We start from the raw sequence: 25,134 nt of genomic DNA, 5'->3' as shown, positions 1-25,134 counted from the left end.
GGAACAGGATAGTGCATGAAGGTGTGAGGGGGCTGGAAAAGGGAGCCAAGGGCACCACCAGCCCTGCCCATAGCCTCAGCTTCAGGAGTTATTAATGCTTACACTCCTCCCAGAGGCCTCAGGGCCTTAGGTCACCAACTCTTCCCAAACACACGTGTAAGCAGAGGCTGTGGCTTGAGCCCCTGTTACAGACCCATCACTACTCGGCTGGAATGGCAGATCACACCAGAAAAATCTCCGTGTAAGGTTGCATGATGTTAAGAAATAGACTTAAAGGGAATTTCCATTTTCCAAGTGCAACTCCCTTTTAAAAGAGAGCTTCATCAAGGCACAATTTACATACAACAAACGGCGTATATTTAAAGAGTAGAGCTGACAAGGTTGCAACTCCCTTTCAGGCACCTAAATACTTCAGAACTCCTCCAGGTCCGTCACACAGCTACACACACAGCGGGTTACTTCTGACATTTCAAAACTGTAAACTATGTAAGCTGAAAAATATGTAAATTCTTCTTCTCCTTCTTCTGTGAATTTTGGAGACATCTGGTACTTAGAAGTGTGTGAATGGCAAAGGAGAATCTTAAAATAAGAGTGGAATGCATTACCAACAACAACAACAAATGCTATTACCACTGAAACCAAAATCATAACCTGCTGTCTACAAAATAAACAATTGCTTAGAGCATACAAGTAATGGAGAAAGGGAAGCAAGCACTGGTGCTTCATGAGCGCGCAGCTCTTTGCAGTTCCACACGTAAAACCGTTTCTGACCTCGGTATTTTTGAAAGGTGCAGGTAATCATTTACTCCCAGTTTAACTAGCTCTGCTTGGATGGAGTGGCACCCCTTAACCAAAGCACTCAAGAAGCAGAGACAAGTAGATCTCTTTGATTCCAAGCCTGTCTGGGCTAAGTATAGACTGCCTGTCTCAAAACAAACAAAGTAGCTCTTCCTTTACCAAAAGCACATTTGGCAGCAGCAAAAACCACAGTAGGGAAGAAGCCAGGTGCCAGAGTCTTAACAGACAAGCTTCCTACAGCAGCACACACAGAACTCTCAGAAGCCCCTAAGACTACTACACACTGTAATGACTGAGTACAATCAAGGCAGTAGCAGCAATTTATGAAGAGTGATTATACCCCACTGTCACAGCCTGTGTCCACAGCCCCTGAACTGGAGGTTGGAAGACGGAGAGCCTGACGGCCCATAAGGAAGGACGGTTAACTGGAAGGAACCACGACAGAGCAACCCGACAGGACAGAAGGTGTGATCTAACACCAAATAACCCGCCTTCAAACACAGACAGACACTACAGAGGTTTGCTGCACAGCACCTTCTCAACGGCAGGCACAAACTGCTTGGGCACGTTGGACCCGAAGGTCTCATCGGAAAACTCCAGCTTGGTGTACTCCTCTGGGGCCAGGGGCTCCAGCACACCGATCACCTTCCCAAACTGGCCAGCCCCGCCGGACTGCTTCTTATGTGTGAAATCAAACCTGCAAGTGATGCAGGAGGACAAAACAGAGTGTTAGAGGTCAGTAAAATGAAATAAACGCCCACAAATTTACACAAAATCCACATTTCATATTTTTTTAAAACTTTTTTCTTTGACTATGATGGCCATCTAAGAAATTTATTATAGTACTAAGAAATTTATTATAGCAGTTATTTAGAAGAAATTCTTCATTTCTGTTCTTACTCGGGGGTGAACGAGGGGCATATCACCTAAGCAATCATGTTTTTCATTCTTCGAATGGGCTCAGTCCACAGCTTCTAATAATCTACATCTGGATTGCCGCCCTTCCGCGTCACACAATGCAGTAAACAAGTATGGTTACTTGAAAATAAGAACTCGGATGACCACAGTTCATTTATTTAGGCATTCTACTGGATTTTACCATTTGGCCTTATATACAGAGGTGATTTAAAGGGAGTATCAGATGTACTAATTAAGACCTGAAAATGATTAATGACAAAATGATAATGGCGAGCCAAACACGGCTTTCAAATGAACTTAAGTTAGCGTTTACATCAAGCCAATGGATGAAATGATATTTTACACGAATCTCAAGAATGGAGACACAGGGCACAGGCTGCTGTTTCTCAGGACACATGGAGATGCAGTTCATCGGAGGCTACTTCTTAGGAAAAACATCTCATGTGTAGATACTGTTTGCCAGGCGCTTCTTCCTTCAACCTGAGACTTTCCGGAGATAATCACTTTCAAAAGTGGGTACGCCATCTACAGGTGGACCGACAGACATTAGTGGACAAGCCTGTAAGTGGCGGGGAAGAAGCATATGTGAATAATGGCAGGAGATGCGTGTCTGGAGGGGCAGACTTCCTGAAGAGCCTAAGTGTGTGTGTGTCTGACTAACTGCCTTCTAATAATCTTCCAGTGGCCAAGAGCTTCAGGATGGGCTGGGAAGCCCCAGAGAGTGAAAACTTAATTTCCCTGAGAGGGGAAAACATCTCTAAGAAGCAAGAGAAGGGAAGCAGAGAACAAAACCCTCACAGTCACCAGAGAAATCCAGTGGAAGGGTTTCCAGGTGCGGAAATGGAGGTACTGCCAGGACTCAAAGTTCTCTGAGGACTGGGCATTTTGTTCTCAGCTAACAACAACAGCTCCCTAAAGCAGCAGAGGCCAAAGAGGAGGCTCAGCAGGGAAGATAGCTTGCTGTCAAGTCTGATGACCTGAGTTCAACCCCTGGGACCGCATGGAGGAAGCAGAGACCCAGGTTCCACACGGTGTCCTCTCTCTCCACAGTCTGGCCACAGTGCACACGTACCCCAACCCATACCAAACAAAATAAAGTATGCAGATTTTTAATGAGGAAATAGTCTGTATCTGTGCTATAGAAATTAACTACGGTTAAATATAATCACAGCTATTTAAACCAACTTGAAAATTCATCAACTTAACAACTCAAGTGTGCAAGCCCGAGACAGTGACCATGAGCCCACACAGGACAGATACAGGGCACTCCAGACTGCTGAGTCCTTCAGGCACCAATGTCTGAAGAAGCAGCTCACATCCACGTAATTCTATACTTTTAGGGACAATGTAACTTATGAATGAGAGGAAGCCAAGTGACAGAATATAAGGGCCAGGCTTGTGTCAAGTACTTGGTGTGCACTAAACCCAGAAAGCATTACAGTTTCCGGCCATCATTTTAGAGGCACAGCACCTGAGGGTCGGAGAGGCTAAGTAACTAGACAAACGTGACTGCACCCTACCACCAAATCCAGGACTGGCAACATCTTCCTAGAATGCTAATAAGAAAATATAAACTGACTAGACCCTGACTATGGGTCACCAGCCAGACTGATGAAAACATATTTTACAGGAATCGGTTAAAAACACACGGGCCGGCTGCCATGCTGAACGCCAAAACCCTCTAGCCTAGAGTCACACTGCTGGCAGCTGTGAGAGGCAGCCTTATCAAAATATCATGTCATATCAAACATAATGCTAATGAGAACCATGGGGGGTCTTGTTTATCTCTAATTCATATATTCAATTTTACTTAATTTTTTATTTTTTGAGACACGGTCTCAATACGCTGCCCCAGGTAGTATGGAACTCTTAAGAGATTCCCTGCCTCTACCTTCCAAGTGCATGAGCCACTATGCCTGTCCATTTTGAATTTACATTCATACAAGCCACAGTATTTTGCCTTGTTTAATGCTTACATTGTAATATAAAATCAACAGTGTAAATTACCTGGCCCTGGAGACTCATGATAACTGTAGTTTTCTTGAAGACAGTCTGCACATTATTCAAGTCTAAGTAGAATGGACTGAACATTTATTACTGGTGGAATTACAGTCGGTAACTAAGACTTCAGAGACCCAACCAGGGCTGGAGAGATGGGTCAGCACTTGCTCCTCTTGCAGAGGATCTGGGTTGGGATCTTAGCAACACCATGGTAGCCCACAACCGTCCCTAATTCCAGTTCCAGGGGATCTGAAAGCTTTTCCTGACCTCGTTGGGCACCAGGCGGGCACCGGGCAGGCACCAGGCACACACCTGGTACACATACACAGTGTGCAGGCAAAATACTAAGAAACCTTTCGAAAAAAGGCACGGATATGGGAATGATATTCTCGCAGTTCAACTTATTCAACATCTAAATGAAAGCAAATTTTCCCTTTAAGGTAATAATTATAATTTTAAGAGAACCTAAGTCGATATGAATATTTAAGTACCTTCATGACACAATCTATGCTAATTATTAGCAACACAATCTGACTCCCCAAAAGCTGACTTGAGAAGCCCACGCTGTAGCCTGACTACTCAGACTAGAAGTCTATGGTAATTACAGGAGATGCAGCTAGAAGCTTATGAAACTTGATACTGCAGGCCCTGCAGAGTGCCTTCTGACTCACTACACAGCCACTCTTTCCTGGACACTAGCCAAGGAACGTTTACCTCAGCACACGCGTGCGTACACACACACACACACACACACACACACACACACACACACACACCCTAAAGGGCTAGTTCATAGATCAATGACTTATTCAAAGGAAAAGAAAAAGACATATATCTTCAATTTCAAGAGAAAAAACATCTTGTTATCCTCTAGTTTCTTCATATTGGAAGTAACTGGATGGGGTGAGAAATGCTATATTGCTTATTATTTCTTAAAAACCCACCTAGTCCAAAAAAGTCTTCACTCACAGGAAAACTTCAGTAGCACACAGCACAGTCCCCTTCTTCTTAGAGTGTCACTACAACATACATAGCAGTCTGCCCAAAATCCTTCAATAATCTACCTTTTAAAAAAAGAGATGGGGCTGGAGAAATGGTTTAGTAGTCAAGCACACGGCAGAGTTTGGTTCCCAGCATCCACAACTACACAGAACTCCATCTCCGGGGGATCTGATGTGTCTGTGATGTGCACAGACATATACATACATATAGTAAAAAGAAAAAAGAACCATAAAAATAAATGTTTAAGAGAGAGAGAGAGAGCCAGGAGAGGTGGTTCACGCCCACTAAGGCAGTAGCAGTGCAGTAGCGGAGGTCTGCGGGTACACTGTGAATTCTCTTCTGATCCCAGTTAGTCCCCCAACTTTACAGCATGTTTTTTTCTGCCTCTCCACTCTGGATCATACTCCAAAGGAAAGGAGCTGAGGTGAGCTGAGGTCTGAGATCGGGGAAAGTAGGGGCGGATCACACCTGGAGCACTTTGCACCTTGCCCTGTGAGGCCCATTAGAGGGAAAGCATATGCCAATCAGTACGTGAAACAGCCAGAGGCAGCTGAAGAACTCTAGTGGACCCACTGAGGCAAGGCTGGAAGACCCCTCCCTTGCCTCCTGAGTGCCCCACCCCGTACCTGCCCACCTGCCCAGCCTGGAGCCAGCGGGAGCGGGAGGGAATGCCCGGGCTTTTCTCCAGGAGGCCCCCGCCTACCCCGGGGCGGGGCCCGGGCTCCTAGCGGCAGAGCCACAGCCCAAACAGTTTCCTGCGCGAAGGAGGAAGAGGGAAGGAAGGCGCTGAGGATCACACACACCCAGCCCAGCTACCGGCTTCTCCACCACCTCGGAGACCACGCGAGCCTCCGCACTCTGCATCCACTGCGGACCCCTTAAACCAGGGCAGCCCGCACTCGCTGGTCAAAAAGATGGAGATCCCAGCCACCCACTATGCCGCCTCCAGGGCCGCCTCGGTGGCGGAGAACTGCATCAACTACCAGCAGGGGACCCCGCACAAGGTGTTTCAGGTGCAGACCGTCCAGCAGGCCAGCAAGGAGGTGAGTCCCGAGCCCCAGCTAGGATCCGCTTGCTCCCCAGCTCTACGGCCGCGGCTCCGCCTCCCAAACTCGCATTCCTACAGGGTCCCACGGACAAAGCCCCAAACCGTTTGCTTCCACCGTCCCGCAGAGAACCCCTGCGGCCAACCCACGCAGACACAGATTTTGTACGCACAAAATCTCCCTTTCCCGCGGTGAGACGAGGTCTAGAGAAGAGGTGTTCTCAACAGTCTGGAAGCTGTCACTGTTTCTCAATCTGCTGGCTGTCTTGGCCAACAGAAGCTTATGGCCTCCAGACAACTCCCTAAACTTTCAAGGCAACTCTTCAGCCCTTACCCAAAAGGAAACCGTGAGAAACAAGCCCCTTGTAAGAGGACAAAAGCAGTGTGGGCTGTTGCCAGGCTCTGACCACCCACATCCTGCCTTAGATGATGCGCAGCCCTGGCTGAAGCTGGGCTAAGGTTTAAGGACTCAGGCCCCTCCCGTCTCCCCCTCGCCCCCCCCCCCCCCATCGGACACAATCTTAACTGTTCACAGGCTGGTTTTTTGTTTTTGGCTGACAAGGAAAAAAGGTTTTATTTTTGAAGCTGTACTAGATAATTAGGTGTAAATTTCAAGTTTATCTTTTTTATTTAAAAGTGAACTATCTAATAGGATATGTTGAAGTAGCATTTGGCAGATCAAGTCAAACAGCATTCATACACACTGGCTCTATCACCTGAAAGTGATCTGCCTCTAATCAACTGTGTCGCTGGAGGGATGCTCTGGTACCCTGGGCTTTACGATAAGCCTTTCCAAAGGGGTATCCCCTATCGCCTTTGTATCTGTGCACTTGCTGTATGTGCTTCCATCCATTTTCTACACTAATCCAGAATAGATCTGCTGCAGACTGCCAAACTGGATCTATACACTTGGCGACAGGGGCCTTTCTCAGGAAGTAAGGCTTGGGGGAGCGGGGAGGAGGTACAGCGATACACACACTCATGAAAACTGTCAGCATGAACCCATCGTGTTATGTTTATAAAGACGCAAAGCCTACGTGTATTTCCTCACACCAGCCACCTCCAGCCACGTAATAATGAGAAGGCCCCAACTGAAAAGATTTGACGTATTATATCATATCTTTTCTGCACTGTATTTTTTTTTAATTTCAGGATATTCCAGGAAGAGGGCACAAGTATCACCTTAAATTTTCTGTGGAAGAAATTATCCAAAAAGTAAGTTAAATGCCCTGTCTGGTAAATACATTTTGATCGGAATATTCTAGATCATTCTGGCTGCAGGGTTTGATCTTGAGCTTTTGCTATTGCTGCTGTGAAATTTCTGTGTATAAACGGCAGCATCTCTGTGGGCAAAGCCGTGTGAGACAGCGTGCACTGCCTCGGTTCTTCTATTAAATTATTTAGAAAGTCAGTCATTTAAGTTCAGATAAATTACCCTTAAGAAGATCACACATTCCCAACAGTCTGACTGTATGACTGGTATGATTGAATGTAGTAATTTACTCTCCAGTCATGATTGCTTTTCTTACGCCTGCCTTTTAACTGGGTATTCAAATTAAGTACGCTTAGGAATTTGGGAGCAATAGAATGGCCAACTGTGTGTGAGTCCACTAATCTTTCAGTAACAGGGCAGGAAAGTTTGAAAAATTTTATGCCTGTCAAATTATTAGTGGAATAAATTTAAAAGAGGGAACTGCAGCTTGCAGCACAGCCGTTTCCAGGAGAACAACTCCAGGAACTCAGGAAATTCCCTGAAAGGCACTGAGCTGCTACTCTACCCCTTCCTTCTGGAGTGGGGAGGGGCCACTGTGTCTGCAGGGAAGGACAGGAGGCACACTCAGAAGGGACCAGTCCTGTGCTGTGAGGTCAGACTAAAGTGGTACCCACTAACAGTGGATACAGGCAGTCTCAGGGCCGGAACTCCCCACATCCTGAGACCTCACAATTGTGAGTAAATGTTTCTAACAGCAGGTAACAGTGAACTGCACAGCGGAAGTCCTTTACCCGCAGACGGGACAAGGTGCTGCCCCAGAGGTCAGCTTCACTTTTGACGGAGAAATCGGCAAGAACCCGGATGAAGAAGATAACACATTTTATCAAAGGCTCATGTCTATGAAGGAACCACTACAAGCACAAAACATTCCAGGTACACGCATAAAGTACGGGAAACACGCTTGAGATGTACGCTTACCCATGCTCAAAACTGCTTGATGCTAACTATGTCTAACTATGTTAAAACTGACTTTTACAAAAGTACTGATTTCTAATCTAATCCACCAATAAAAAGAGGATCTGGAGTTTTACACACGCATGGCTTAATTTAGTTTTCACTCACATTATAGAACACTAGGAAGCATGACTAAGAATTTTGATTTTTAATCTAAAAAGGTTAATATTACATTCAGTATGTAAATGTTTCCTCCACCAGACAGCTCTGGAAATGTGTCTCCACAAATGAAGCCAGTTCGCCACTTAGCCTGGGTCGCCTGTGGTTACATAATGTGGCAGAATTCAACCGAAGACACATGGTATAAGATGGCACAGATCCAAACAGTCAAGCAAGTGGTATGTTGTCTGTCTCCCTGTCTCCCTGTCTCCCTGTCTGTCTCTCTCTCTCTCTCTCTCTCTCTCTCTCTCTCTCTCTCTCTCTCTCCCCACAGTATACTATTACCATGCATATGGCATTTTCGCAAGTTACTGTTCTTAATCTTTTCTTCATCTTTCATGCCAAGGCAATCAGACTTAGTTACTTATGATGCGTTATTCAGATTCTTTTCCAGAGCAAAAGGGCTGTAGCTTTATTAGCATATGCTAGACAAAGACTCAGGTATATACTACACACATTTAATGAACCACCTTGTCTTTAATTTGCTGGGGGCCACTTTTTATAGCACTCACAAATAAAGGAGCACTTTGAAACTGTGAAGTTGTGAGTTAAAATTGGGCCTTTTTTTGGGGGGGGGGGTTATTAAGTTCAATACAGAATACTTCCTTTTTAGCAACCTAAATAGTGTATTTGAATTGCTATTGTCAAGCACTACTGAACTAACTGCATTTTTCCCTGCTGAATGGTGGTTCCCTGGCTACCGTGGTCTTTGAAAGCTTGGAGTAGTTCTGGCTGTTCCTTGGCTAGTGCATGATCCCTTTCTGTAATCCCTCAGTCAGAATGACGACCTCACATCGTATTATGAGCCTTATGCTTCCTAGCGCCTAATACCATGGGTCTGTAGAAATGCATCTTCCTAGACCAGAAATACGCATGAATAAATTCTTTAGTTTTCCTTTTAGAGATTAACTGGGGGATATTCAACTAGTAGCTGATGGGAAACAAGTGTACTAAGAACACAAAGACAGTTTCCATAAACAGAGAAAGGGGCTTCCTGCTGCCTCTTTCGGTGTGCAGGCAACAGACTGTGGAAGAGCCGGAGAGCTGTGTCCCGGGGACCCTAGTAACCACTCCTGAGACACCAGAACCGCTGGCAGGACAGCAGCTATAGCGCTCAGAGTGAGAGGCCAGAACTGCCAATACTGCAGCCTTTGAGCAACAGTGAGATGCTTTCCACGGGCGTCTCAGACACCAACCTTGGTTACAACATTCTCTGAAGCTACTGACCATCAACCCAGGCCAGGTACAGGCCGTAAAACCACAGTCATGATTTCTCAAGACACACCCAGAAACATACAAGCCTTTTTTTATGTGTATTTTTTTTAAAAAAAAGCAACCTGTGAGCCTTCACTATATTACGATTTTAAAGTGAGAGTGGCGATCCTAGGTCTATGTTCATAAGCACTGTTAGCTGGGGAGCCTCACAAGAGCTTTGTGCTGCCCGTTCGAGTCTTAGCACGGCAAGGACAAGGTTAAGAAGCCTCAGTCTCACGGGCAAAGTACATTTCTGATGATGGTTTTAGCCCACAGATGCAGGAGTTCTGTGTAGCTCACTGCACACATGCCTTTTCTTCCCGAAGTAACAGAGTACAGAACGAAGTCTAACTGTCAAAGCAGATAACTCAGGCATCACCTTTACCGGTGTCAGTTTTCTAAAGAATGCCGTGTGAGTGGCTCCTTTCCGCGGGCATTCCCACTGCCATGGCTGACACTAAGGCTCCCTAGATAAGAAGCTATGGACAGGGATGCTCTAAGTAGCTGCCATGGCTTAGCAAGTGAAGAAACAGAAACACAAGTAATAAATACAAAATAATGATTTTTAAAATGTAATTTGAAAGTATTTGTTTATTCAAGATAAGAAAATATTTCTGTCAGGCTAAGTTGAAGGCAGTTATGAACTTCAAATTCATTTTTATAAATCAACATTAACTCAAAAATATTAAGATGTCATTTTGCCATAATATTATTTAAATGCTTTTTTTTTTTGGTCATAGCCAAGAAATGATGACTTCATTGAATTAGATTATACCATTCTACTCCACGACATTGCGTCACAGGTAATATACGACTTATCTTTATTTGATGCCACTTTGAAAATCAGTAATTCTTTTGTCACCACATGGTCACCTCGTGCCTTTGGACTCTACATAAAAGTTAATGAAAATGCAAGCAGGCACCAGGCTGAGGTGCGTCATCTCTGCAGCAACTGGCCTTGCTGCTGCTGTTCCTGATGAAGTCACTGTAAATACTGTCAACAAGTAGAAACCCAGTTATGTTTTCTAGTTTCCTAACAGCACTAACTGTCTTTACTTGCAGGAGATCATTCCCTGGCAAATGCAAGTTTTGTGGCATCCACAGTACGGTACAAAAGTCAAGCACAACAGCCGCCTCCCGAAGGACCTGGGAGCGGAGTAAACAGAGCCCCTAACGCCCAGATGAAATGGAAACGTCCTCACTGGCACCCAGCCTAATACCAAATGAGTCCCACCGAGTCTCTCTGTTTGTCTTAGCTACAGCACCGAGCTGCACAGATTCCATAAGCAAGAGTATTACTACATAAAATTGTCTTTCCAACAGTAACAATACTGTGTATATCCCCAAATAAAAAGTCTGCTTCCGTCTCTTGGATCTGACTGCATTGTATACTTACGGCACAGGGGTGGTGATGGTCTCTCTAAAGGCCACTCTGGGCTTTCCTATGATGCAAGGGCAGCCATACTCTCTCTCCATTCTCTAAAATGAAGCGGGGGGGAGGCAACACTGTTTATATTTTATAAAGTAAAAGAAAAAAATACCTTAGCATTGTTCAATGAAATACAGAAAATAACTGAACAGTAAATTTTAAGTCATTTTAGTAACTGGCAAGAATCAGATGTGATAGTCTAATAACACAAACTACCTTTACATATCTTACAAAAGTAAATTCCAGTTTTGACTCATTAATTTATATTCTTCCATTTGCTCTATCTGCACAATCTACTGTTGTTTCATATTAGCACATTCACTGGAAAACCGCAATCTACTGTTGTTTCATATTAGCACATTCGCTGGAAAAACAAATCTTTTATCAGGGTTTGCTATCCTAACAGCAAAGACACAATCAGGCCACAATCTCCACCAGTGTTAGCTTTTGTTTACATTTTGACCATATTTACACTTGATCTAGGAAGAGGGTTTTTGTTTTGTTTTGTTTTAAATCTGTATGGAACTGGCTTCCATGTTTTGTTTTGTTTTCTGGATTTTTCAGCCAGGGTTTCTCTGTGTAACAGCCCTGGCTATCCTGGAACTCACTCTGTAGCCCAGGCTGGCCTGGAACTAACAGAGATCCGCCTGCTTCTGTCTCCCGAGTGGTGGGATTAAGGTGTGCGCCATCCCCCATCTCCATGCTTTAATCTGATTAGGTGATTATTTGTGAGACAGGGCCTCTGTCACTCTGGCTGGAACTTACTCTGTAGCTCAGGCTGGCACTAACTCAGAAAGAGCCTAGCTTCTCACTCTGGAGTTCTGGGATTAAGGCTACCTTGCCCTGGCCATCATGTTTATGTATATGTTTGTATCTGTATGCATGCGCCACGTGTGTGGGGTGCCAGGATAGGGGACTGTATCCACTGGAGCTAAAGGAGGTTGTGAGCCACTCAGCGTGGGTACTAGCGACCGGGTTCAAGTCCTCTGGAAGCACAGCAAGTGGCTCTAACCACTGAGCCACCTCTCCGGTCCTCATGAAGCAAAGTCCCAGGAGGTAGGCACACAAACAGGCTGTCTCCCACAAGGCTTACTTTATCTGACCCGATAATCCACCGGGAATGGATGGGGGTCTTATTACAAATCCCAGAGCCTAGATTCTAGGAATCCATGATGTTTAACAAAGACTTGGATAAAAAATGACTAATTTTTAACACAAGAAGGGAAACACTGCAGTGTGCCATGCGTGGATACAAACCATAGCAAAGCCTGGAGAAGCGCTATCAACCTAGTCAGTACCTTGAGCATCAGTTGGCTTTTTATCTTGATGACCTTGTGTTCCTATTAATTTTCCTGCCTTACCTTGCAGAGGTGTGATGATGGGATGAAGGCCACTCTGTCAGGCCAAAGCACACTTAGTAAGAAAGGCAGCTGCACAGGGCTGCTCTGGAACCATACCTGAGCATAGATTTCCAGGTGTAATTCTCCCATTCCAGATACAATTGTCTCCTTGCTCTCAGCGTCAAAATGGACTTTAAATGTGGGGTCCTCCCGTGTAAACCTGCCAATGCCTTTTGAAAACTTTTCCAGATCATTCTTTAAAAGAGGAAGAAAAGTTATTATAGGGTTAAGCATGAAAATTTGAGATGTTACTGAATAAATCCATATATACTGGCAACTAAGAAATAAAGAGGGTCTATATCTAGTCCCACCCCGATCTTTTTGGAAAAAACCATGGCCACCACAGCCAAGACCAGGGCCCAGTCAGCTGAACAGGATTTTCTCTTCATACGAAAACAGAAAACAAGGGTCTAAGATTTTGCTCTCACTTCCCATCACACTGCCAAACTATCCATCTGTGAGAGCTGCCCGAGCAAAGGAAGCGCCGGACACTTCTGGATCCGCTATGTAGTATAGTCAGTGTTTACCAGGAGTCTTCTGTAGAATCCAGAGCATCGAGTGCTCTGTGAAGAAGACGGACAGCGAAGGAAATAGCACATCGAGATGTTTCTGTTTCCAAACAACCTCCTCGGTCATCTGATATACCTTTGTACTTTGATGTAATTCCACATAGTGAGCAGGCTAAGATGCCCACTTCCCTCAGCTCCAGATAGGGAGTACCCTATGAGCTGTCAGAGTAGGCGCAACACAACCCAAGGGTCTTTCCAGGGGGAATAAAGCAGACAGGAGAGGAAAGTCATACTGATGAGAGAAAGGCAGGAGAGAAGCAGGAACAAGACCCAACCCATGCCTACCAGCACTAAGCATGGTGGAGGAGGGAAGGGAACTGGAGAGATGGCTCAGGGGTTAAGAGAACTTCCTGCTCTTCCAGAAGACCTGAGTTCAGTTTCCAGCACCATGTCAGAGGCTCACAACCACCTACAACTCGAGCCCCGGTGGATCGAATGCCATTGACCTCTGCATGCATACATCCACAATAAATACATTCTAGCTAAAGATGACAGAAACAGGTGCACAGCCTCTGGAAGCTCGGAGCGACCCTGAGGAGGAAAGGAAATGGAAATCCCAATCATATACCCATAGGAGCCCAATTCTCTTTATAAATGTGAGCAAGCGAGGAAAAAAGTTTTTCCTAGAGCCTCCAGAAAAGAATACAACCCTGAGCTGGGAGCTCAGTGGGGAGAACATTTGCTTCACAGTCGGAGTTGAGTCCGAATCTCCAGAACCCATGTACCACTGGATCTGGTAGCATCATCCCAGTACTCCCATGGCCAGGTGAATGGCAGAGACACGCGACTCACTGGAAGGTAGCCAGCCAGCTAGCCTGGTACACACGGGGTGAACAACAGAGAGACTCTCTCAAACTAGACGACAGGTGATGGTCAACACACGGGCTGTCCTCTGACGTTCAATAACACATGCCTGCACTCACACTGAAAAGGATGGACACACATGCACACACACACACACGCACACAAATACATCCCTGCCTGATTAATTGAAACTGTAATGAATCATATCAGTCTCTAATCTACAGAACTATAAAATAAATACAATGGTGTAGTTTTACGTTACTAAGTTTTTGGAAATTTCTTACAGTAGCAATAAAAAACGAACACATCCTGTATGAGAATTAGCAGCACCTTTAATCACACGCTTGGAGCTGTAACGCCTACTGCACATGCTATCTCAGATATAACTGCAATGTAAGCTTGTAGACAAAGGGTACGTAACTTATCGAGGCCACGCAGGTAACACGCACGAGGGCATCAGTTCCTAAGCTGGTGCACTCAGTTAACTCTTGACTTTTCTCACATTAGCCACGCTCCCATTCGGTGAAGCACAGTTCCTGCTCACTATGACCTCATCAGGTGACTGGAACAAATTTACGTGTGAGAAGACACTCTGAAATGTTTTCACCCGATTCCCTTCTGCTATGGCAAGTTACTAACCGTGAGCTCTGAGTGTGAGACTGGACGGCACAAAGACACCTTTCATTCCTAACCTTGCTAGCAGCCTTAAGAAAGAACTTGAAACAGAGCTCCTTTCAGAGAGGTAAGATGCGAGGCTCAGCCCCCACGAGATCCGGAGAAGATGGACTGTTTCCATGACTTTTGCTCCCTTAACTTTCTCCTTTCTATACTTTTCCAGTATAGATCTCAAAACAGACAAAGTAGCAGATGTTAATAATGTATCCTACAAGACAATTTACCCAAATATGTAAATGACAATTCTCAGATGACAAGAAGTCTTAAAATGTTCACTTAATCAATACACGAATGAATTAACTCCAACAAGGTAACTTAGGAACTAAGGAACTATGGCTCAGGATTGAACTGATTCCAATGGAGAGCAATATGAACGCAAGGCATTCAAGCAATCTTGGCTTTGTAGAAGGAGAAATGATACCAAACCTAATATATAACTCTAAAAACAGCACATAAATTTAAAACCCTTAATATGAAATTATAGGTGAAGTTTCAAAAAGTTGCCTTATTAGCTTGTGGTATTATAATCAGACGTCTCAAAACAACACAAAGTCCAGAAATACATGATAGCCCACTAAGTAGTGACAATGAAGTGTCATTACAACTTGAGACAAACACCTTCTCCCCGTTTCAGTAACCTAAGACTCCAAGAAGGTAGACTTGCTACTCAGAAGTCAATGCTATGGTTAAGAGTTGTCAAACTATTAAATGCCATCTAGTCCTTCAAATGCACTGAGGACTTATCAGGACTGATGAGTACCTTAAAAGGCCAATCTCTCTTTTTTTTTTTTTTTTTGGTTTTTCGAGACAGGGTTTCTCTGTGGCTTTGGAGCCTGTCCTGGAATTCGCTCTGTAGACCAGGCTGGTCTCGAACTCACAGAGATCCGCCTGCCTCTGCCTCCCGAGTGCTGGGATTAAAGGCGTGCGCCACCATCGCCCGGCTAAAAGGCCGATCTCAATACCAACAGAAGAAGGAAAAACCAGCTCAGTGCTGCTTCCCACAAGACGCCATGTCAACAAGGAGAATGACAAGAGAAAGCTCACGTTCAGAGCAATCTGTTAAAGCTTAAACGCCTACCTTGTTAGAAGGCTTCATTGCTACTGAGATGACAGGTTCAGGAACGTGAATTGATTCCTAAAAAAAAAAAAAACAAAACATTTTTTAAGAAAACATAAAATAACTAAAAGACAGTTTTATGATTCAGCAATTGGCTTACTCCATTAACATCAAACCAAAAGGAATAACTAAAAGACAGTTTTATGATTCAGCAATTGGCATACTCCATTAACATCAAACCAAAAGGCAATCATTAGTCAACACCTCAGGCTGGACATTATGGATCTAAGTCTGTTTTGTATTAAATAAAGTAAGAACGCAACATTAACATTAATTAACAAAGATGTATACTTACATGAACTCCTACCTCCCCAAATAACATCGACTTTATTGACCTAACTATTGAACATAATCACGACAAGGAAGTTGAGTAAATGGTGGCACAGTATATATTCCCATTGCCTGTTTTACATTCCTGTTCCAGTCCTCTGATAAGTTAGGTTTTATTCATAATGAGGGAAACAGAAGGGGCTTCAGTCTTTATATACACGTCTTATTTGATCAACGGCAGGTCTAAGAAGCAGAAACTATTCTCATGTCACAAGTCAAGTTACTGAAGGCTAGAAAGGAACAGGAAGTAACCTGGCCAAGGACCAGGCAGGGAGAACTGGGCAGAAGTGAGGTTAACCAAGCCCCTTCCCTTCAGTGTCTAAGTGCACAATTCCCACAAGCAGCCGCTTCACAGTGCAAGTGTTTTGTCTGTGTGTACATATGAGCACCAAGTTCATGCAGGAGCTCGGGATGGACAGAAGAGGGTGCCGGGTCCCCTGCAGCTGGAGCTAAGTAGCTGGGAGTCACCATATGGGTGCTGGGAACCCAGCCTGGTTCCTCTGCAAGAGCAGATGGATGCTTAGCCACTAAGTCATCTCCCCAGCTCATGACAAGCACTTACACGAGACCTAATCTAAAAGATAAAATGTCCTTATTGAGATCTTAAAATTGCAGATTTATGGGTTTTGAATGGCCTTATAATAATCTGTTAAACCCAGAGAATAATTTGTTGTTGTTATTATTTGTTTTATTTTTCTTTAAGACAGGATTTGTTTGTAACAGCCCTGGCTGTCCTGCAACTCACTCTGTAGACAAGGCTGGCCTCGAACTTAGAGATCCATCCGCCTCTGCTTCCCGAGTGCTGGGATTAAAGATGTGTGCCACCACCACCTGGCACTAAGACACCTTCCACGCACAGACATGTTGCTATCCCCAAGTCTATTCTAAATATTATAGTCTGGCCTTATAGTTTTCTGGGCTACTGGAAGAGGTCACTCTCAGGTCCCTGATTTAGTAAGCAGTGCTCCACTGGGAACATCCTAATAATAACAAGAATTAAAGTGGCACCCAGTGTGGGTAGTAGACCAGAGTAGAAGAGATGGAGTTACATGCTCCAAGTTTTATCTAGTAAAAATTTTCTTCCACATTAAAATTTTGTAAGATTGTGGAACGTTCTTACTAAGGAAAACCAGGTAAGTAGGCCCGCACAGAGCACTTATCTAGCTGATAGTCAGAGAGCTATAACCCACAAAGGCCATGAGGAACAGTTAATGCAAACCTTTGTAGCTGTTTTGCTGCATATAAAATACACTCCATATAAAATAGAAGCCTAAAATTCAAATGCTGCAGAGCTTTGCAGCTACAGGGCTCACCATAGAAAGGCCACTGTTGTCTTTGTTCGTGAATGTGTCTCCACTTGCACAGTCAATGCCAAACAATGCACAGATGTCTCCAGCGTACACTTCTTCAACATCCTAAATAAACACATAACGCAATTTATACCTGCACATAAAATAAACCAAGGAACAGCACAAAGCAACTGCATGCAAACATACTACACATAAGAAATGCAGAAATTCTTCCTGAATTCTACCAAGAATGAGCAAATCCAACACCAACAATCAATCATGCCAAGACATGTCTTCAACAGTCTTTAACACGCTATCTATGGGAACAGACAAGATTTTACACTCAGTGGAAAACCCCAGAGCTAGGGCTTCTTTAAGTGGTCTGTTTTAAAGCAGGGGTGCGCTCTGCTGCCTCAGGGCAGTGAGACCCTGCAGGACCTACACGCAAGGGAGATTGCAAAGGAAGTTTGGAAAACAAAGGTAGAAGAATGGAAACCACTGGACTAAAAATATCTTTAATGTCTCACAGATGCAAGCATCACGAAAACACAGGAAAGCTAGGACAAAGCACCGCTGCCCCCAAGCTTCCGAGCTATTGTCCTTCCTCCTTCCCTGCTCACGGTTCATTCATAACAGCTGTGGGCTCAGTGGCTTTCTCTGATGACACACATTTGCCTGAAGAAATGGTGGTGACATTACTGACCCTGTAGCCTGCCCCTAGCTGCCTATTGTGCAAAGCTGCCAAGTTTTCATCTTCCCAGAGACAAGAGGTCCGTCTTCTAAAAACTTCCCATTTTTACTTAAACCAATAGGCTGAGAATCACAGAGCCAGACTAGTTGGCTTCAGCACCCAGTGTAACTGCTGTGGCCTATAAGGACGACAAAAGGTAAATATAAATCAAAACCCAGACTTGAGAAGTTACAGATTTTCGGGTGGATTCTGGAAGCAATGCGGCCCTGCAAAAGTTTGCATTATGGATCCAGGCTGGCTTGTGATTCTGCCTTCAGCTCCTGACTGCACATTCCCTCACTGCCAGCATCTTCGCTGCTCTTGAGTCAAGTACTAAACCCCACGACAGACAGGAATATAGGTCCTAATACTAACCAGTACCCTCACCCGTGCTACCTTATTTCAGAAGGCAACGTCATCAAAACACGTGGAAAACTGAATTTACTACTCGTTTATCCCTAGGAGCTACCTTTCTAAATGCTTCTCATGCTTTTCCTCTCTCCCGACAGGGTCCTCTTATGTGTTTCAGGCTGGCCTTGTGATTCTGCCGTTGTTTCCCGAACACACAGCCGGCGTCTTTGCGGCTCCCGAGGACGGAGCCTGCGCTGAATCCCAGAGTCTCTTTTCCTGAACTATGGCCTCTGAGGAAGGAGACTAGCTTCTAGAGGAATAAACCAAGTCCTTACCACCTGCCAACCATTTCACCCACAGCAGGGTGCTATCAGTCACAACACAGCCGAGTACCGAGGAACCAAGGAAAGCGCCCCCTGCAGGTCGGAAGCAGTGCCCCAGTGGCGTACTTGCCTCCATCATGTCGGCGTGCATGCGCACCAGCCTCTGCACGCGCACCTTCTTCCCCGTCCTCGTGTTGTAGATGGTGTTGCCCTTCTTTAGTTCACCTTGGTAATTGCGGACGTACGTTAGCTGTCCGAAGCGGCCGGCCTAGACGGCGAGAGTGCATTTTTACAAGGACAAAAGAAATGTCAGAAAGAGAAAAGAATCAAAACAAATTCCAGCTATATTAACAATGAAGAGACAAAACCGGAAAATAAAAGTATATGTCAAAAAATATATATACAAAGAAGAGTATCCAAGTTAAAAAAGAAAACCCATTTTACTACAATTTTTAAGTAGCCAATTGCTTTTAAAAATTTAAATTTGTTAGCAAAAGTTTATGTCAATAAGTACAACATCTTGACGTTAATAAAAAAAGGATAAAAATATTTATTACATTTACAAAATAAGAAATACAGAGTCAAAGAAATGGCTCTGTGGTACCTGTTGCTTCTCCGAGTTCAGTTCCCAGCACCCATATTATGCAGTTCACGGCGCCTGTAACTTCAGCTCCCTCTTCTGACCTCCGTGGGCACCTCCACTCATACGCATACACCCTCATACACAAACACTAATCAAAAATAAATCTCACACAAAATAGAACTGTACTATGAATGTAGAGAAGCTATTTCCTTCACATCCCTACCGATAGAGAGGAGCCTGAGAGAGACCGAGGAAACTAACACATCTTGCAGGACTCAGAGCTCAGAGAGGCCTATGGTTCACGAGCGCCCCCCAGTGATTCGGAGCACACACACGCACAGTTTCTGGGGAAAGAATTGGTGCCTTGGTGCTGCAGCCTGCCAGCTGGGCAGCGATTCCAGGGACATGGCTTTCAGGAAGCATCACCACCGGGTGGGGTTTTCGGTGCTGCAGAAGTCTAGGGGCCACCCATACTCCTCTGGCTGCCCCAGTAAACTCATTGGCTCACCAAGGCAGACTTAGGAGGAAGAATGTGTTTGGTCTGTCATTGAGCCCTGTTTGGATGAATAGATGCTTATTTCTTCCCTCTTGAAAAGTCACTTGACAACCTCACGTAATGACTTCTTTTAAAAAGTGCAGTAAGAAAGGGAGAGAAAACAAAGAACCATTTTGTAGGGAAGAGACCCGACAAACCCTACCTAAGTCAGGTGATCAAGGTCATCCTAATAGTAAAACCCGTATGTTTGAGAGGTGTCAAGGATGACGTGTTCCCTGCAATCACCCATTACCCCAATCTTATCTTCACAGAAACATCAGAAAGTCTCAAACAGGAAAACATCCTGACTAACACTTCTTAAAAGTATCAAGGACATGGGAAGCAAGGAAAAAAATTCTGAGACAGTTTACAGTCTTAGGCTTCCATCACTGTGGTAAACACCACGGTCAGAAGCAGCTTGGGGAGAAAGGGTTTACGTCCACTCCGAGTTCCAGTACAGCCCAGCACTGAGGGACATCAGGAACTAAGCAGGGCAGGCACCTGGAGGCAGGGGCTGAGGCAGAGGCCATGGCTGGGTGCCCCCCATGGCTTACTCTGCCTGCTTTCTTATAGCTCCCGGGATCAACGGTCCAGGGGTGGCACTGCCAACATCAACCATCATTCCAGGCCAATCTGGTAGGATTATTTTCTCAGTTGAAGCTCCCTTTCCCAAAATGACTCTAGCTTATGTCAAGGTGACATAAAACTAGCTATGACAGGAGCCATGACAATCTATGTGCTAGCTGAATGGGATGCAAACAGAAAGGGTCTATAAGCACTAACCATAGACATTTGAGTATGGGCTTTATTAATAGTAAATTAATATTTTCTATTCATTGCAATAATGTTTACTAAGAAGAAATGGATGAATGAATTCTCTGTACGAATATTTGTACTTTTTCTGTAAATCTAAAATATGTTCTTTTAAAATTTATAAACTTCCCATAAACTTCAAAACTAGGTCAGCATCTCGGCTGGGGCAATGGCTAAGCAGTGAAGAACATTGTTTGCCCTTGCAGAGGATCTGAGTTCAGTTCCCAGCACCCACATGGTGACTGACAACTGTCTGTAACTCCAGCTCCAGAGGACCAACACCTTCTTAGACCTCCATGGCACCGCACACAAGATGGTACACAGACATATGCAGACAGAACACTTACATACGTAAACTAAAATAAATCAGCATCTTAATTTTTAAAGTCTAAATAATATTGCACTGTAAAAACACACTGCAGGTTACCTACACAAACTACAGTCTGAACATCTCCAGCTGTCTCTATGTCTCTCTTTTAAAAACAGAGCTAGGCTGAGCCCCTTAATAAGTGACTCAGGATAAATTTTTTTCTATAAGTGGGCCCACTTTTGCCTATAATAATGTCCAATATCTATATAATTTTAAACCAATTATAGCATATTTACTTAACATGCTATTCTTCCAACAATTTATAACTATTCTAAATGGAAATACCAGGGTAAAACTATGTACAGTATGGTTTCTGTAAAACTTTACATTTTAAAACTGCAAAGAGTTAACCTCATCTAACAACAAGGAACTACCGACTTACCTACTGGCCAAGGTTCTGACCACCCTTATCTCCTCTACTTTCCTAGGCATTTCACAAGGGCATACAGAGTCAATTTTATAACCGGGTTAAAAGTCTAGCAAAGCAAAGCTATAGACCGTGGTAGATAGGTCAGATAGCAACTTACCTCTAGTTTAAAAGCCAGGCCCACAAACGGGTGGGAATTGTCTCTTTGGGAGTTCATTAAGATTTTGGTCTTCTCTTTTGAGTCACTTTAAATGAAAGAAATATAAAGCTATAAAATATAATGGTTGGTATGCCTTTGTGTGTGTTGTGTACCTGTGGTAGTATGTACACATGTGTGTGTGCATGTATCAGCGTGCATGCATGGAGGCCAGGGGTGACTTCAATTGTCCTGCTCCATCAATCTCAGCCATCAATCTTTCTAAGACGACATCTCTTGCTGAACCTGGCACGGGGCTGGCAGCCAGCTTGCCCCAGTGATCCCCGGATCCACACAGTCTCCTCCCACCAGCACGCCATCCAACACGGCTTCTTACACAGCCTTCACTTAAGCAGCAAGCATCTCACCCATCTTGAGCCAACTGCCAAGCCCCTGAATATTTCATCCATATCAGTTTGCTCTTATCAAAGAGAAAAAGCACATGTTGCTGACAGTTTCTGAATACACACCACGTTTCACTGAAAAGTTCAGTCAGAGTAAGTCCTGCAGGCTTTGTACTACACAGACAGGACCAGAGCGGACTCAAACGCTGGACCTCTTAGAGAGCACACAGAGTAATATCCGGAAGAGCCTTAAGAAGGTTTCTTTCCTTGTTGTTGCTTTACATTGTATTTATGCATATGTATGTAGAGCTCGGAGGACAACTTCTCTGAGATGGTGCTCTCTCTCCTTCCACAGGTGAGTCCCAGGATTAAACCGAGGTCACAAAGCTTGGTGGCAGACACCTTTACCTGATGTGCTATCTCCCTGGCCTGAGTTTCATTTTTTTTAAGTTAAAAAAATTCTATAACTGAAAATAAATGACAGCAAATGAATAAAAATTAATATTATAAACCTTGAGGGATAATAGAACAAATTATACTTTAAAAAATTTATTTATTATATATACAGTGTTCTGCCTGTATGTTTGCCTGCTCACCAGAAGAGGGCACCAGATCTCATTATAAATGGTTGTGAGCCACCACATGGTTGCTGGGAACTTTAGGACCTCCGGAAGAGCAGCCAAGGCTCTTAACCTCTGAGCCATCTCTCCAGCCCACAAATCATACTTCTAAGTCATAAATGATATGGGAACTTACATAGTAAATATTTTCCTGTATATCAAAATTGATATCCAACTAAAAATGGTGATTTTTATGAAGGAAGAAAATCATAAAAATAAATGACAGACCAATCCTTAAACCTCTTCACCGTGCATAAGTGTTAAAGCATCTTTTCATAAAGCACTCTGCGCGTAGCCATACTCACTCCTGGTTGAGTATGGCGTAGTTCTGGACCTCAGATGGGTTGGGAAGGTATTCTAGGACAGCATCCAGGAGAGGCTGGACTCCTTTGTTCTTCAGAGCACTTCCCAGGAACACTGGAGTGAAGGATCTGCTCAAGGTGGCTCTTCGGATTGCCAGCTACAGAACACAGAGAGTAGAGAACGATTCCTGTTACTACATCAGCCTAGGCGTCAGGTCAGTTATGAACACACGACATGAAATGATACTCCGGAGTGCTGGTTCCAGGGAAGGACAAGAGAACATCTCAGTAACTCAGTCAAGATGCTGAAAAATGAAGAAAACTGCTTCTCTTAGGGCAAGTAGTGATTTATGGAATAATTACCTTTCGGTAGTCTTAAAATGTTCCTTTTCACTTGGTACTAAAATATATATGTACATATATGTTTTAATAATATATATACATATTTGTATATTAGACAGATAGAATACTGTAAACTATGTTAATAATGTATAAGAGGAAGAATACACACACACAGCTAGGTGTGGTAGCATACGCTATTAATCCCAGTACTTGGAAGCAGGGGCAGGTGTATCTCTCTGAGTCAAAGCCATCCATCCAGTCAAGTTTACACAGTAAGAGCCTGTCTCAAAAACAAAACAAACAAACAAAAGCAAGAATCAAATACCTGGATTTATGAGAAACTAGCATGATTTAGAAAGGGGTAGAGAAATGGTCTTTTAGGAAAAGAGAGGTTTCCCTGTAATCCTTGGTGAAGGTCAGTTTTAACTGTAAACTTGACACGGTTGAGAATCACGGCAGGGGGAACCTCTGACAGTGTCTTTGGAGGATTATTTCGATACTATTAATTGAGGTGGGAAGAGCCACACTGGATTTAGGAGGCACCATTTCACAGCCTGGTCCCTGACAGAATGAAAAGGAAGATTGAGCATACACTCATCAACCCACCGCTCTCTCTGCTTCTGAATGGACATACTCTGAGATCCACTGCCCTCTCTGTTTTGGAATGGACAGACTATAACCAACTCTCTCAAGCTGCCAACTTCCCAGTAAGAATGAACTGTAACCTGAAAATGTGAGCAAAGAAACTCCTTTGTCCCTGAAATGCTTTTGTTGTCTTTTGAGATAGGTCACATTAGATGTTTCTGGCTGGCCTTAAACTCACTGGCATCTACCTGCCTCTTTTTCCAAGGGCTGGAATAAAAAGCCTGCACCACCAAGTGGAAGGCTCTAGGTTCAAGACTTAGAACCACCACACATAGGAGCACACACATGCACACACAACCACAAAACCTTAGGATAAAACATTCATAGTTACAATTTCTAAAGATTACTATAATAAAAGTCAGTAAGAGTTGAGCATATGAACAGAGCTATAAAGAGGGAAAGGCATACAGAGAAGAAATTAAACGCTTGTGCTGTTTCTAGGACTCAAACACGGCTATCATAAGCCATGTCCTCACAAAGGCTTCCCATTTCTAAGATGCAGACAGGGACACAGCACCATTACGATACTTAGTCTGCAGCACAAAACACAGAATCATGAGGATAGTGACAGGAGGAAAGGAGGATGCCAAAACCATCCCATAAAACAGGGGAACAAAGTCCCCACTTTCCAAACATTTCCTGTTTTCCTAACAATCATTTTCACACTTAAAAGTTGCTGTTTCCCAACACATCAATGAGCATCCAACCATAGCATAGAGACTAACACACACCCACGTGACCCAAGGAGATGCAGGCCTGCATAGCCCTGTGGACTGGCAGCAAGGGTTCGCTCTACGACGCTCTGCACAGGGTGTGCGTTAGACGCCCTCCTTCAACAGACCAAAATTAAGAGTACACACTGAGTAGATTCCAATAATCATCTTGGATACTGAGTTTCTCTTATTTTTGCTTTATTCAGTTTGGTCTTGATATTTTGAGACACGGTCTCCCTAGGCAGCCCAGGCTGACCTCCAACTTGGGATTTTCTTGTCTCGTCTCCCAGGGCAGGGATTACCAGGGTCCCCACCAGACAGCCTGGGCTTCCTTGGTAGATCCACAGCGCTGTCATAACTTCTCGCTGAGAGAATTAATTCTGTGAGATTCCTCTGGAGGCTCACACATGGCCCCCTTCAGACAATCTCCTGTGCCTTGTCCCTCCCCTAGGTTTTCTTTCGCTTTAAGTATGACCATGAACCAAATTCTGTGACTCTCAGGGAGTTACTAAACATTTGACACATAATACTTGGTTTTATTTACGGCTAGACCTGTACGTCCTACGAGTATTCCCTGCTCATCAGGGCTAAACTGCTAATTCTTGTGACTCCATCAAAGAACTCGCTTTACAAGATGGTCCCGGTCTAACAACTCAAGGAAAGTCAGGAAGGACCCTCAGCTGCAATAGTGTCCTTTCTTGTTTTATGATGTGGGAGTGTCATATATCAATCTGTTGATTTCATTGGTTAAGTAATAAACAAACTGCTTGGGCTCATAGCTTAGAACACAGGAGGGAGGAGTAAACAGAGCAGAATGCTGGGAGGAAGAGGAAGTGAGGTCAGACTCCACAGCTCTGCTCTCGGGAGCAGATGCCTCAGAGAG

General features: G+C 44.2%; 2 protein-coding genes across 2 annotated transcripts in view; one reads left to right on the top strand and one right to left on the bottom strand.

Moving 5' to 3' along the window:
- Gfm1 (G elongation factor mitochondrial 1) overlaps positions 1–25,134 on the bottom strand; it is a 45,389-nt gene that overhangs the window by 6,000 nt on the left and 14,255 nt on the right. Inside the window, exons 7-14 of the mRNA XM_005344082.2 lie at positions 22,555–22,709; positions 21,250–21,334; positions 18,552–18,689; positions 17,042–17,143; positions 15,360–15,416; positions 12,291–12,428; positions 10,801–10,883; positions 1,333–1,495 (exon numbers count right to left, since the gene is read on the bottom strand). Of these exons, the coding sequence (XP_005344139.1) occupies positions 1,333–1,495; positions 10,801–10,883; positions 12,291–12,428; positions 15,360–15,416; positions 17,042–17,143; positions 18,552–18,689; positions 21,250–21,334; positions 22,555–22,709 (921 nt within the window). The remainder of the gene's footprint in view (positions 1–1,332; positions 1,496–10,800; positions 10,884–12,290; positions 12,429–15,359; positions 15,417–17,041; positions 17,144–18,551; positions 18,690–21,249; positions 21,335–22,554; positions 22,710–25,134) is intronic.
- Positions 4,971–10,778, top strand: Lxn (latexin). The gene is made up of 6 exons (XM_005344080.2): positions 4,971–5,762; positions 6,917–6,979; positions 7,733–7,910; positions 8,193–8,329; positions 10,145–10,207; positions 10,467–10,778. The coding sequence occupies exons 1-6, from the start codon at positions 5,634–5,636 to the stop codon at positions 10,563–10,565; spliced, it is 669 nt and encodes a 222-aa protein (XP_005344137.1). The 5' UTR covers positions 4,971–5,633; the 3' UTR covers positions 10,566–10,778.

This window comes from Microtus ochrogaster, chromosome 1 (genome assembly GCF_000317375.1).
Source record: "Microtus ochrogaster isolate Prairie Vole_2 chromosome 1, MicOch1.0, whole genome shotgun sequence".
NCBI lineage: Eukaryota > Metazoa > Chordata > Mammalia > Rodentia > Cricetidae > Microtus > Microtus ochrogaster.
The sequence above is the reverse complement of the archived record's forward strand: the minus strand, read 5'-3'. Positions and strand labels throughout refer to the sequence as shown.

Coding starts and splice junctions, on each gene's coding strand:
- Lxn (XM_005344080.2), top strand. CDS start 5,634: ATGGAGATCCCAGCCACCCACTATGCCGCCTCCAGGGCCGCCTCGGTG. Junction 5,763..6,916: donor TCCAGCAGGCCAGCAAGGAG/GTGAGTCCCGAG, acceptor TTTTAATTTCAG/GATATTCCAGGAAGAGGGCA. Junction 6,980..7,732: donor TGGAAGAAATTATCCAAAAA/GTAAGTTAAATG, acceptor TGTTTCTAACAG/CAGGTAACAGTGAACTGCAC.